This window comes from Microtus pennsylvanicus, chromosome 3, assembly GCF_037038515.1.
Source record: "Microtus pennsylvanicus isolate mMicPen1 chromosome 3, mMicPen1.hap1, whole genome shotgun sequence".
Lineage (NCBI taxonomy): Eukaryota > Metazoa > Chordata > Mammalia > Rodentia > Cricetidae > Microtus > Microtus pennsylvanicus.
This window is the reverse complement of record NC_134581.1, coordinates 42,709,905-42,724,452: the sequence shown is the minus strand read 5'-3', so window position 1 is coordinate 42,724,452 and position 14,548 is coordinate 42,709,905. Positions and strand designations below refer to the sequence as shown.

The window sequence follows — 14,548 nt, the reverse complement described above, 5'->3', positions numbered from 1 at the left end:
AGGAAGTAACCTTAATTCTCACTGTCTTTTAATGACATTGCTAATGGTGACATGACAGCTTCCCCACAGCAGGAACTGCAGGGATGCACAGATGCACAGAGACCCAGAGCATGCTGGGACAGTGTGTTGATGGCTATCCAGGTGAAGTTGAGTGTGAATTGTGAAATTCCTTTCTGCCCTTCTGCTCCAGATTAAAACAGGACAAAGGTTAAGACAAATAATCTATTATAGGACATTAGCATTCTCATCAGATACAGTAAGCAGCGACATTGTAACCTGAACTTCAACTTAGCCTTGAAGTTGAGACAATGTGTTAATTATGTAATTTAAGGCTACTTCACAAACTTTCCCCAAATTCAGTAGATGTAAGTCGCATCTTATCATAGCTGAGGGTTCTGTGCTTGACTCTGTGACACCATTCATGCACAGTCCTCCCTCCCCTGTTTCTTCTGTCCTGAGCAACGTGCTTCATTAGGGTTCTTCACAGGAAAACGCATGAGAGGTTTCTTAGAGACACAGGAGCATTAAACCAATGAAAACGTTGAAGGACTTTAGATCTTCAGGAGAGGGTGTTGGCTTGTGAGCCCCTCCCTGATTTGTCAGCTTTCTACTCTATCATGAAACTCTGGAATCTTGAACTCTACGTGAATCTATAGGAGTGGCGCTGGGGCCCCACCCTGTTGGTGAGAATGCTCACCTGATTAAAGTAGCTTCCACTCTCATCTGGAACAGGAGTTGGGGAGCTGAGCAGAGCAGCCATCTGGACTCTCACTAGGTCAGTTCTCTCTCTTGTAATCTGTGTAATAAGTTCCATGTCTACATCAATGGAAAATAGGTTTTCAATGTTTTATTTAGCATGCATTAATTGTACAAAGGAGCTACTTTTATTATGTAATTTCCATATATATACATATACATAAATATATACTTTTATCTTATTCACTGCTCAGTACCATTGACTTTACCTGCATTTGATTCTGGTTCATATGGATTATTTTGTTACTGAATGTTGAGTAGCAAGCTATCTCTCTTCCTCTGTTCCTTCTCTCTTTCTGTCCTCCCTCCCTTCCTCCATTCCTTCTTCCCAATTTTCTCTGTCCTGGTCTTCATTCTTCCCTTCTTCTGTTCCTTTCTTCCTCCTCCTCCTCCAGTGTCACTGAGCTGAGGGTGGCATTTAAAGTATTTACAAGGGAATCTAAACGCATGGGATTTGGGGCAGTGAGGAGTAGACCTGGATTGTGCTCACACACCTGAGATCAATACGTTCTTCTCTTGAACTGTGTTCCAGTCTCACAGAGAACGTGCAGATTCCTCTCACTTGAGAACTTGAATTCACCCAGACTCTCCCAGGCCTCCTTCCCAAAGCCCTTCCTTCCCCAGTTTGGATTTCTACCCTATTTTTTTGTGTCCTGTGGATTCTGATTGCTTTGATGATTCTGTTTAAATAGCAGACTAGCAGGTTTCACACTTAGGATTTGTTACTTTATTCCAATCTTATTATTGCCAGGCAGCGTACACCTCTATTCCCAGCACTAGGGAGGCATAGGCAGGTGGATATCTGTGATTTCAAAGCCAGCCTGGTCTACCAGAGCTAGCTTCATGACAAGACCAAAGCTACAGAAAAACTTTGTCTCAAAACAGCCCTCCCAAACCTTATTATTTAATTACAAACAAACCAATCTGTTTTTAGATGGTATTCCCAAGAAAGCAAATGCAAAAAAAAAGTTTGAATCTTGAACTATTGAACTCTGAGAAATCAGAGGACTGTGGGCTAAACCTTATACCAAGCAGAAGGCTGTCTACTGATGTCCTGTGATCACAAATGTGTGTATGAGGAAGTGTGTGCGACACCAGAAAACAGTTTAAAATTCTGTAGGAAGACATGGCAGGAAGAAATGAGTCTGTAGAGGAACGAGGTTAAACCCAAACTCTGACGCTCAGCCGTTATGCGGCCAACCCTATGCTAAGGTTCAAAGCAGTCATCACTCATCTGGAGAAGACCAGCGGACTCTGAGACACTGTGCAGCTCTAAAACCGGGAGGTTAGAGGTTCTGCAGTATGGGGAGGAATCTGAAAGCCTCAGCATTTCAGAGTCTCTGTGAAGTCCCAGTATTGGACATTCCAGGGTAAAGGAGAGTTCACGGAAAAAACAGAGAAAAGCCAACAGAAAGACAAAAAGAACAGAGCATTATACAGTGCTGTAAGAAACTGTCAGGTGCCCAAGAGAAGCAGCTGTGACCTGAGGGCAGAGAGGCCATGCTTCTTCTAGCCTACATGGTCACTTCAGCCTTGGGCACTTACACACACACACACACAGAAATTCATACACTCTCACACACATACACTCTCTCTCTCTCTCTCACACACACACACACACACACACACACACACAGACAGGCAGAGTCCATTTTAAAATACAGACTCTGAAATGTCCAATTATATCACAAGTTGAAGACACTGCCCATGAGCCATGATGTTGACTTACAGCCTACTGAGTAGCAGGACCCAGTATGTGGGTTCCTTGTGCAGGAGCTGAGCTGCACTCGCCAGGGTTTCCTCATCACGTGACTGTCTGCACATCTATCTCTCCTGTAGAATGGAAACAGGGGCAGCTCCTCATCTGCAAACTCTGTGGTGATTACATGCAGTTCACATGAGCAACTGCCCGTTATGTGCTGTGCACCAAAGGCAGTGACTCCCTGTGATATGAAGTTGATGCATCAACTACCGCCTTCTGGACCCTATAACAGGATCCAGTCTAGCAGTGGGAAACAGACCTGCAACCAGGAGATGGGCCCTTCTCCTGTGGGGAGAACAAGGGTTTGGCACAGCCATGGTGACATGAGGCCATCAAAGGCTTCTGAACTTAGCAACCCAGGAGCCAAAAGACTGCGGAGGGTTTTTGTCTCATCCCCTCCATGATGGTCTGCTTTCTGAAACTCAACAGGCTCCCAGTCCTTCATCTATACGGTCTGGGATGCTCTGTCTATGGACTCAAATTGAAGGCACATGACCAGCTGAGACCTGTTTGTTGCAATTGCATGTTGGCGCTCATTGACGGATGAGAGATTAGTCAGTAGACCTTCCTGGGCCCCTGCAAAAGAAGGCAGACGGCCCTCTCCTAATGCTGTATTACTGACCATATCCCAGAGTGTAATCCCCCAGGATTCATCTCCTTGCTTTTCATTTACAGTGAAACCACTGTTGCAGCCATGGCTGGGAAGCCCGTGCTTCACTACTTCAATGGCCGGGGCAGGATGGAGTGCATCAGGTGGCTCCTGGCTGCAGCAGGGGTGGAGGTAGGTTGTGCCTTGCTCTTCTGGAACGAGACCTAAGTCTAAATACTTCTCTAAGGTGAGAGGCTCCACACCAGGAAATTTGGATATAGTTTTACGTTATGGTAGTTGTCTTGGTGCCCACGACTCTGCCAAGACTAAAATGGCCAGGACTATAATTATGCCTCAGTCAACCCTTACACTAAGTATGCCCCTTGTCAACCAGGCCACACGCTACATGCCTGTGGGGGATATGGGAACATGCCCATTGTGCTCAGCCACCACCAGGACCTTAATGCAGGGCTAAGCCATAAGTAGATCTCCTGGTGGAAGAGGCCCCATTTCCTGTTAAAATGTGAACACCAACCCCACAAAAAATGATAGTCATCTTGTATTAAGAAGGAAATGGACTGATTTGAACAAATGAAAATTTTACTTATCTCTGTACCAAAGAACACACTCATATTAAAAGATGCTTTCTTTTCTTTTTTAAAAAGAGATTTATTTTTTATTTATTATGTATACGACATTCTGCCTCCATGTATGCCCGCATGCCAGAAGATTGCACCAGATTTTATTACAGATGGTTGTGAGCCACAATATGGTTGCTGGGAATTGAACTCAGGACCTCTGGAAGAGCAACCAGTGCTCTTAACCACTGAGCCATCTCTCCAGCCCCAACAATGCTTTTGATAGAGGAGAATCAAATAGTTATTTGGTTACTTTTTTATTTGAATTGAATAAAGTTACAGAAAAGGAGATATAGAAATATAAATTTGAATTCTGATCATTAGACAATACTAATTTTTTATTGCAGGTTATGGTATGATATTTTAATTTTAAGTCTGACACTGTTCTTTCAAAAAGAGTACTTACACTTGGATATTCACGGTAAAGTGTTTGCGATGGAACGTTTGGCACCTCAAGTCTGACATTAAAATCAGAGTCACAGAGAAGATGGGCAGAGATGAACCCGGTGGACATTACCTGGGGACTATTGGAGCTGGTAATTGACAGGTGGAGGATCTTTGCATCTTGTGTGTAGTTTTACAGAGTAGAACGATAAATTTCCAAGATAAGAATGGTTTCACGTGGACAGGAGACTAAAGTGATGGCTCAGTGGTCAAAATCCCATGGTGTCCTGCAGAGGACCCACACAGGCTGCTCACAACTGACTGTTATTCTAGCCTCAGAGGGTGCCCACGACTCTGGCCTGCACTCCTATAATATAAAAACTATGAAAAGGGTAAATTACAGAAGAGATGTTCAATAGAGTTAAGTTAAAGATAAACAGGACAAATGGGAGCCCTGACAGAGAAGACAGAAGCACACCTCCTGCCACAGTCCAGCACACTCAGTAATCAGTTTGTAGAGACTTTCAAGTGCTAGGTGCGCGGCTGTTTGGGAGGGCATAGGTAGGATGTAAAGCAGAGGTGCCATCTTCAGGTGGCCCCACATCTGTGAGCTTTCAGGAAATTGTGAGAGAGTGGTCCAAGTGAGTGTGGAAGCAAAATTCTGAGGTTAATTTTTTTTCCAGCTTTAAAGCAGAAAATTCAGAGGTGTCACTGGGAAAAACACTTCCCAGCTCACTCCAGGGGGGCTCACCAATTGGTATTTTCTGAGAGGAAGTCCTGGAAGCTACTGAGATCTTGTCCTCCTCAGTCAGGAGCAGAATGGGAAGGTTAAAGGATGAAGTGGTGTCCTGTGAAGGTGGCTTTGGTGTCCTCCCTCAGAGTCATGGCAACGTGTTTCCCTCAGCTGTGGAATCCACCTCCATTCCTAACCGAACAGGGCTTCAGCTGATCCTTTCTGAAAGAAGGAGGGCATAAGAACCGAGACACGCTATTGCCACCCAGGAGGATTCTTTTTCTTTTTTCTTTTTTTTTTAAATTTATTTATTTATTAAAGATTTCTGCCTTCTTCCCGCCACCGCCTCCCATTTCTTTCCTACTGCCCCCGATCAAATCCCCCTCCCTCATCAGATCGAAGTGCAATCAGGCTTCCCTAACCTGTGGGAAGTCCAAGGACCACTCACCTCCATCCAGGTCTAGTTAGGTGAGCATCCAAACTGCCTAGGCTTCCCCAAAGCCAGTACGTGCAGTAGGATCAAAAACCCATTGCCATTGTTCTTGAGTTCTCAGTAGTCCTCATTGTCTGCTATAGTCTGGTTTTATCCCATGCTTTTTCAGACCCAGGCCAGCTGGCCTTGGTGAGTTCCCAATAGAACATCCCCATTGTCTCAATGTGTGGGTGCACCCCTTGCCATCCTGAGTTTCTTGCTCGTGTTCTCTCTCCTTCTGCTACTGATTTGGACCTTGAGATTTCTGTCCGGTGCTCCAATGTGGGTCTCTGTCTCTGTCTCCTTTCATCGCCTGATGAAGGTTAATATTCAGGAGGATGCCTATATGTTTGTCTTTGGATTCACCTTCTTATTTAGCTTCTCTAGGATTGTGAATTATAGGCTCAATGTCCTTTATTTATGGCTAGAAACCAAATATGAGAGAATACATCCCATGTTCCAGGAGGATTCTTTAAGTACCTGAATAGCTGGGTGCTAGTGTATGTACACCAGATCTGTGGCTCAGGGGATGTTCTAAGCCACTGAACTGTTGATTCATCTCATGAGAAGAGGGTACGGCGTCTGCACAAGCCTTCCTCTTCTGTGTCCATAGTGACTGAGAAGGCAGTGGGCTGAGACCGCTAGAGACCCTGGCTCGGACCTTCCAGCTCAGTGTGACCATGGGCTGCCATTGTCATCATCCCCCTCACACCCATCAAGCCCCTCACAGTTCAGCCACCTCTGTGATGACTGTCACCACTCCCTGCACCTCTCTGAGTGCTGGGCACGTTGTTGACGTCATTTCATTGTCTGTCAGTTCAATCTGTGGGGTTATGGGATCGTCAGCACAGTGTCTCACCACACAGCATTAAAGCTCATTTTCAGCCTTTCACGTCTGAAAAATTTCTTTAATCTGTGAAAGGAACAAAGTGGTTTAAATTACTCTAGATGGCTGTAGAGATGGCTGGTGGCTAAAGATTAAGCCACATGGGTTCTGATCCCAAAAACCCATATAAAAGTCCAGAGTAGCCGGCGGTGGTGGCACATGCCTTTAATCCCAGCACTCAAGAGGCAGAGGCAGGCGGATGTCTGGGAGTTCGAGGCCAGCCTGGTCAACAAGAGCTAGTTCCGGGACGGGCACCAAAGCTACAGAGAAACACTGTCTCGAAAAACAAAAACAAAAAACAAACCAAAAAACAGAAAAAGGGCCAGATTAGACCGTCATTGGGTATGCGTACCCTCACAGAAAAACATATAATTTTCATAAGCAAAATAAATCTTTTAGAAACAGAACAACAGCCCTGCAATGTAAGCAACTTGCTGTGGGCCTAGAGTAGTGGTTTGGCTTCTAAAGTCCTTATTGCACATGCAGACAACCTTCTAATTCTCCCAACTCCCATACATGAGAGCTAATAAATGCCCATCACTCCATCTCTAATGGAATCTCTAACCTCTGGTCTCTATGAACTCTAACCTCTGAGATGGATGTATTCCCATGTACAAGACCACACACACACACACACACACACACACACACACACACACACACACACTTAAAATTACCAATACTAAATCTTGAAGAAAACACACTCCATGTGATCTTGGGTCTATGCAATAGCCATTTTGTATACGTAGAAACTTCTACTCTATATCATTAGAGTTGGCTTTCCTGAGAACACAAAGCCTCAGTTTCCCAGTGCTGGTCCTCTAGTGAGATCACTCTCTTCTTAGCTCTGAAGAATGAACATGGTGGGTCAGGGTGGAGGAACACCACAGGAATAAGGAGCTTTATTATAATCAGCACCCTTTTCATGATGGGTTTAATCTGAATTTCCATGAGGTCACAATCAGACACTTCATATCTTTTGGGAATCTCAAATTCAGCAAATACACTACCACAAAGGACACTCTCAAGTTCAAAATTCTACAGTGATAGAGAGCGAGCTAATGAGAATGCATTTATTTTATTCTGCTTTCAGTTTGAAGAGAAGTTTATAGAAGCCCCGGCAGAGATGGAAAAGTTAATCAAAGGTAACATCAAGTGTCGCTATGTGGTGTCTACTAGAAGGTTTCCCAGAAGGTGATGCTGGCGGGTGAAGGGTGGGAACAGTCAGGGATGGCAGAGGGATGTGATGGAGGTGGTGGGGCTCCTTGAAGGGTCTGAAAATGGAGACAGTGATAAAAGTGGGATGCAGATTTCCACAAGAATTTGTCTGGGGACTTGGGAATAAATGTTTTCTCCCTCTTTCTGCATCAGAGTGAGCTATTTCATTCAAGCTCCCTCTCACTGACTTATTCAGGCAGGGTTTCACCCACAAGGTCCAATAACCACACAGGTACATGGCCATTGATTACATCACAGGAGGAAAAACAGCTGGGATGATTTTCTTGAGCGTTTTCAACATAGCTACTGATGAGTCACTATCACCACACAAGAACAGGCTGAGGAACTCAAGGTGGCTCACTGCGTAAGAAAATGTCACACATCACCTTAATGTCACGACGATGATGAGATTGTCAAGGACTAGTTCTGCTTTCATGGGGGCCTCTGCTTTCCCTCCTCATCTTCCATATGCATCCAGGGACATGAACTGACATGAAAACATGCACTAGAAATATAATATGTGTCTGGATAGGAAATAAAGATGGATGTGAGAAGCTCCAAAGCCCAAGGATATGTGTGAGGAAACAGAAACTTAAAGTAAATGGGATTTAGCTTGAAAAACTGAGAGCCAATCATTTATCTTTCCTTTGCGTGATCAGACACTTCAATACATGTTCTGTGCTCCTGAGAAGTGAGACTTGAACACCTCAGAGACCTTTTCCTTTCTTCTTTCACAGATGGGAGTTTGATGTTTCAGCAAATACCCATGGTGGAGATTGATGGGATGAAGCTGGTACAGACCAGAGCCATTCTCAACTACATTGCCACCAAATACAACCTCTATGGGAAGGACGCGAAGGAGAGAGCCCTGTATGGTATATTTCCTGTTATTACCCCAAGGGGAAACAAAGGAAGGATTTGGGTCTCTCCATGAATGTGCAAGAGGGTGGCAGGGTTTATGTCTAGGAGCAGGCTGGTTATAGCACTTAGGCCAAGTATGGAAGAGTCCATGAAGGAGAGGGAAGGGCACATGGGGTGGATGCAGGTGAGTGTGGCTACAGCCAAGGATGATGTTGTCAGCACAGCACAGGGCCAGAGTTGCAAACACGGTGGCCAAGATCTGAGCATAAGGGAGCCATGAATCCTTCACTCCTGAACCACTGTGTAGGAATATTGCTGTTGATCAAAAGTTAAACATGATGCTAGCCAGGAATCCCAGTCCAGAAAAGATTTGTCAATGGGAAATAGAAACTGGGCTGTAACAGTGTGTGTACAGATATACTCCTAGCAGCATTATTTATAATTTTCTCATGGTGGAATCAGCCATGATATTCAGTAAAAGATGAAAGAGGAGCACAACATATGATTTTAGCCATGAACATACATGAAGGGGTGAGGGAAGCAATATAGAGGTAAAGAGTAAACATTGCATAATGTTTAGTGAGCCGATTCCATGGCACATGTTCCTGGCTCTGGTAATATGAAATATACCCGAACTTCCCCTGGATAAGGAGGAAGCAGATTAGTCCTCCTGCAGCAGCTGCCACAGTGGCAGGATTGGGGTCAGAGGGAGTGAGGATCAGACTCTGCTAACATAGGAGGGTGTCAGCAGTCTAAGAATGCAATAGATGCACTGGAACACAGAATACTAACTTTGCAGGGTCAACGCCGAAAGTGTATGGAAGTGTGACATTGAACTCTCCCCAAAGCACCTTGTGAAATACAGTTTTGAAGAAGGGATGCATGTGTCTCTGTGTCTGTGTGCTGTGGTTGAAATGAGTGAAGAAATAGGCACATCTTGACAAATGTTTGCAAGGCCAGAATGCACCTGCAGTGTGAGCTGTTGTGACAAACGGGTGGAGAACATCCAACACTGACCTAGATGCCCCTGAGCAGAATGAGAGATGTTCAGAGACACAGCTGGGGCTCAGGCAGGGTTCTGTTTTGAGCTTTTCTGGGAGATAGCTTGTTAGCTCTGAGAATCTATGCTTAGTCGTTGAGAACAAATCACGTCAGATAGAGAGAGAGAGACAGAGAGAGATATAGAGAGACAAACACACACACAAACACACACACACACACACACACACACACACAGAGAGAGAGAGAGAGAGAGAGAGAGAGAGAGAGAGAGAGAGAGAGAGAGAGAGAGAGACTGAGTGCTCTCTGTAGAATTTGATGGCTATCTTCCGGACGCCACCAAGTATATCACGACTGAATCTGTAGAAGGACCAGTGATCAGTGATGCTTTTTGTCCTTGGGTTTGGCCATGTGTGGGTTTGAAAAATTCTACAAGTGTATCAGAGCTGTACCAGAGGGAAAGTTAATATATCTATTAAAGAGAAAAGATAATGACTGGTTAAAGATGAGTAAATTTGCAACCAGTTTCAGTGTAAATTTCTCAGATATTTAGATTAAAATATAAAATATGAATCCCTGAAAACCCTTGACCATATGGAAAATTTTGTCTTTCAGGATCGACATGTATACAGAGGGTATTTTAGATCTCACTGAAATGATGCTGCAAGTGGTCATATGTCCACCAGACGAAAGAGAAGCCAAGATCTCCTTGGTAAAAGACAAGACCAAAAACCGGTACTTGCCTGCCTATGAAAAAGTAAGTCTGGGAACACTGAGTTCCCAGGACAAGAGAAAGAGGTTGGGAAGGACAGGGTGCTGCCTCACTGACCTTCCATGAGCCTCCCTTGCAGCTCCCTGCCCACAGGACGCTGTATAAAAATGGCCTGTGAAGGGGCACTGCATGGTCACGCCAACCTAGTGGTCCACATTCAACAGGGTTCAAGGTCATAACCAGACCTGATCTGTGGAAGGCTGAGCCTCACCAGAGATGGACCTAGATCCTGCAGACACACTGGGCTTCAATTCCAGGGCAAACAGCAGAAAAACACAGATGGGAAAATATTCTGTCACATCACACATGGAGCCCAGAGAGCCACTGGCTGTCAGGAGAAGAGGAGAGAGCTTCAAAGACAGAGGAGAAGAACCTGACCTAGGACAGTGATGCAGGGGAGAGGAGGAGGCTGATGAAGAGATATAAAGGAACACTGGGCTGCAGGAGTTAGGGTCACAGATGGCAGGCTTGGGAGGAGAGCCATGCACATCCACACATGAAGGGGTGTCCGTGTACATGTGATGTTTCTCTTAGTCAGGGCCTCTCTTTGGAGGATGTTCAAGAACACTGCAGACTGATTTGATCTTCTGTCAAGTAAAGCTAAGAACAAAGCTCTGATCCTACAGGATTAGGGATCCTACACATTCCTCAGAGACCCGACTTTGACCCCATTATATTTCACTGAAAGTTCCCTCACGGCTGCCTCTGCTCTGTGGAAGCAGTGAGGGATTTAGGAGCCATCAGGTCCCCACAGAGACCTCTGGAGTGAAGACCCTGTCTCACAGGATGCAATGTCCAGCTCTCACAGCTTGAATCATCTCTGGTGTGTGAATCATGATTTTCAGGAACACAGTAAACTCTACTGAGAACGTTCGATGCTTCCTTTTGTAGTTTATTGGTATTTTTCTTTCCTTCTTCTTTTCCTTTTCTTTACAACAGGATTTCTCTATTTCGTAGCACAGGCTCTCCTGGAACTCTTCTGTGGACTGGCCTCAAGCTCCCAGAGATCCACCTGCCTCAGCATCTTGTGTGCTGGAATAAATGTGTGTGCCAGTATGCCTGGCTTTGTTTCTGACTGTGGTCATTATATTTTTTTCTCTGTAGACGTATACAGTGTGATAAGGTGACCACAAGGCATTTTAATTCTTTTCTACTCGTAGCTCATGCTGTAGCCAGTGCTTGTCCTTTAGGTTATCTGTGATTTTTATATTGCTAGGATATTTAAGTAAATGTCACCAACTGTATCTGAGACATTTCTATTATTAAATCTTCTCACAACCAGAAATGTTGAAATAAATGTTAAATAAATAGCCAAAATCAGATAGGAAGATTAGCCCCATATGGTGTTGGCATGCTCGTCTATCTTACAGAGATACTGAGACTCTGACTCAGTTTCCTCTGTACAATTCAGCTCCGTCAGTCATGATGCAGTGAGGGTTGGGAGTCAGAGCTGATGCTGTGCAGGGAGGATGTATTGTAGTTCAGCAAGGTGTATTTCAGATTCCAGAGAACCAAGGAGAGCAGACACAGGAGAGGACAGACACATGGTGTTCTCTGGTGACTGATGTTCCCTGCAGATGAGGCCTCTGTACACGGGACTGAACAGACAGGACAGGGAGAGGAATGTCCTGAAATCCCTGTGCGCTTTCATTTCAAACTAAGTGGAGGAGTCATGATGTGCAAGGGGCTAATCCCTTATCCCATGTGGAAAATGTACATAGGGTGCCGGTGTGAAGGCCATGGGAAGTGCAATGACAGAGAAAGGTCACCTGAGCTTTAGCGAGGAGGTCACATGCGTGAATTCTCAAGCTGCCTCTTGCATCATAGGCCTGTGTCTGCAGTTGTATATCTGCCAGGAAGAGTCAGAGACTCCTTTGGGAGACTTGGGGAGAAGTAATGGCCACACCTCAAACCTATATGCTCATAATCTGTCTCCTTTAATTTGGCAGGTCTTGAAGAGCCATGGACAAGACTACCTTGTTGGCAACAGGCTGACCAGGGTGGACATTCACCTGCTGGAAGTTCTCCTCTATGTTGAAGAGCTTGACTCCAGCCTTCTGGCCCCTTTCCCCCTGCTGAAGGTGAGATCACCTCGGAGAGGCAGCCGCACACTCATGGCTCTGAAAATATAATGGTGGCTTGTGCGCTCCTGAAGGGCCACATTTCAGCTTCCATACTGAGCTATTAAACACTCACTATTAGTGTTTCAGGCAATAAGATAAACTTTTAAAAATGGAGATTTGAGGCTGGTACCCCAAGAATATATTTTTACATTGAGAAAGACAAGAGGACCCCACAGCTCTCTCCTTGGACCCCTGTTCCTTGCAGGCTGCTTCTGGCCTTCATCTTCCATCTCATGTGGCCTGTCTCTGCACACTCAGTGTCTGAGCAGGTCTCTGTCATGCTGACCCTTTCCTCAGCTCCCACTTCTCAGGACTGTGCTTCCCTCTCCATGGTCCCCACCACGATGTGTCCGACTCACCTTCCCCCTGTGACCCGATCATTATCTCCAGTGTGAAAACTGACTGTGAGTTATTCCTGATCAGACTTTGATCTTTTCTGCCCCCAGTTCAAACTCAGTTTTTCATGTCTTCACTCTTCTTTGCTAGTCTCTGCTTTTACACCTGAGAGGCACTGTGCTCTGTGCTCTGTATGACAAAATTACATCTTCAGTGTGTGTCCAGGGACCAGAAGAGAAGGCAATTGGATGTCAAAGGAGTTCTTAAGGAAATTATGCTGAGCTATGGTTTCTAGCTCATTTATACGTCGCTCTTTTCATGTCTACACTAGACCTGTTGCAAGGATGCAGTTGGTTGTGTTCCCGGGGCTCATGTGTTTTGGACTGTGTACCTGAGCAGTTCTGACTCTCAGGCTGTGTTTTCTGGATTACAGGCCCTGAAGAGCAGAATCAGCAGCCTGCCCAATGTGAAGAAATTCCTGCAGCCTGGCAGCCAGAGAAAGCCTCCGCCTGATATTAAAAAAATTGAAGAGGCAAGGAAGTCGTTCAACTTTAAGTAAGCTGCATTGTTAGGGTCCACAGACACCAGTCACTGATGTTATTAAATAATAAAGAATCCTGGTTCTTGTGATATAATAATTATCAACAAATGGTATGTGTATCTCATGTCTTCAACCTGTTGACCTGGGATTTCAGACATCACTGAGGAAGAAGAAGGCAAACAAAAATCACTACAAATAAAAGCAAAGCTTGTAAAAGTGAGGAAAAACTAAAGAAGAAGAACACTAATATAAAAAAGGAATTGACTAAAAACATTGTAGAATTACCCAAAATGTTTAAAAATAAAGTTAATGAGCAAAAGAAGAAATTAAAAGAAAAAAATGGGAAAAATAAAGAAGAAAAATTTAAGGTCCAAAAATAAAAAAGAAAGAAAGAAAGAAGAAAGAAAGAAAGAAAGAAAGAAAGAAAGAAAGAAAGAAAGAAAGAAAGTTGTATGAAAAGAAAGACTGCAAGTCGGGGGAGCAGAAATTGGGTAACTAGTAAAAGGTTTTTGTTTTTTTTTTTAAGAAGGAAAAAATTGCAGAGAAAACATTAAAATTTAAGTTAGTGAGGAAGAATCTGGATAGCTGGCTAAGAGTTGACAGACACAGCTGTTCTTGCCGAGGACCCAGGTTAGGGCACTGAATCTACAGAACATCTCAATACCATCTGTCACTCCTGCTCCAGAGAACCTGATGTCCTCCTCTGGCCTCTGTGGTCACTGAACACCCGTGATACACAAACATACCGGTAGGCAAAACACCTCAACACACAAAATGAAAATTTAAGTTATTTTAATGGTAAAAGCAAAAGAACAGGAAAACACACATTCCAGCAAAATAACAATAACAGAAAATTCCCTTGAAAAAGCTCTGTCTTTAGTCAAGTGGAGTGGTACAGGCTTTTAATCCCAGCCCTTTTGAGGCAGAACTACAGGATCCTTTGTGAGTTTGAGGCCAGCCTGGTCTATATGATGAGTTCCAGGATATCCAGAGCTACAGTATAGGGATACTCTCTCTCAAAAAATTCAGAAGAATATTATGTCCTTGCCTGTTGTGGGAAAACTGTCTGTATTCTGTCAATCATGTCTTAAATAAATGCTGATAGGCCAGGCAGGAAGTATAGGTGGGTCAATCAGACAGGAAGTAGAGGCACGGCAATGAGAACAGGAGTATTCTGGGAAGTAGGAAGCTCACTCCGCAATTCTGCCCAGACCACAGAAGAAGCAAGATGTAAGCTACCCCGCTGAGAAAGGTACCGAGCCATGTGACTAACAAAGATAAGAATAATAGGTTAATATAAGCTACAAGAGCTAATAAGTAGCCTGAGGTAATGGGCCAATCAGTTTTATAACTTATGGAGATCTCTGTGTGATTTTCTTTGGGGCTTGCCGGCTGTGGGGAACTGGGCAGGACAAAAACCCCAACAAGCAGGCCCCTTCATGTTACACTTGCCCCCACTGGAACCCCTGACTTCATCC

At 44.5% G+C, this 14,548-nt stretch overlaps 1 protein-coding gene across 1 annotated transcript; it reads left to right on the top strand.

The window, feature by feature from the left end:
* The first annotated feature begins 710 nt into the window (after positions 1 to 710).
* On the top strand, positions 711 to 13,135 carry LOC142845804 (glutathione S-transferase A2-like). Its single transcript, XM_075965168.1, has 7 exons — positions 711 to 775; positions 3,194 to 3,299; positions 7,314 to 7,365; positions 8,176 to 8,308; positions 9,914 to 10,055; positions 12,020 to 12,151; positions 12,963 to 13,135. Exons 2-7 carry the CDS (start codon positions 3,213 to 3,215, stop codon positions 13,086 to 13,088), a joined length of 672 nt encoding a protein of 223 aa, XP_075821283.1. The 5' UTR covers positions 711 to 775; positions 3,194 to 3,212; the 3' UTR covers positions 13,089 to 13,135.
* The last annotated feature ends 1,413 nt before the right edge of the window (positions 13,136 to 14,548 follow it).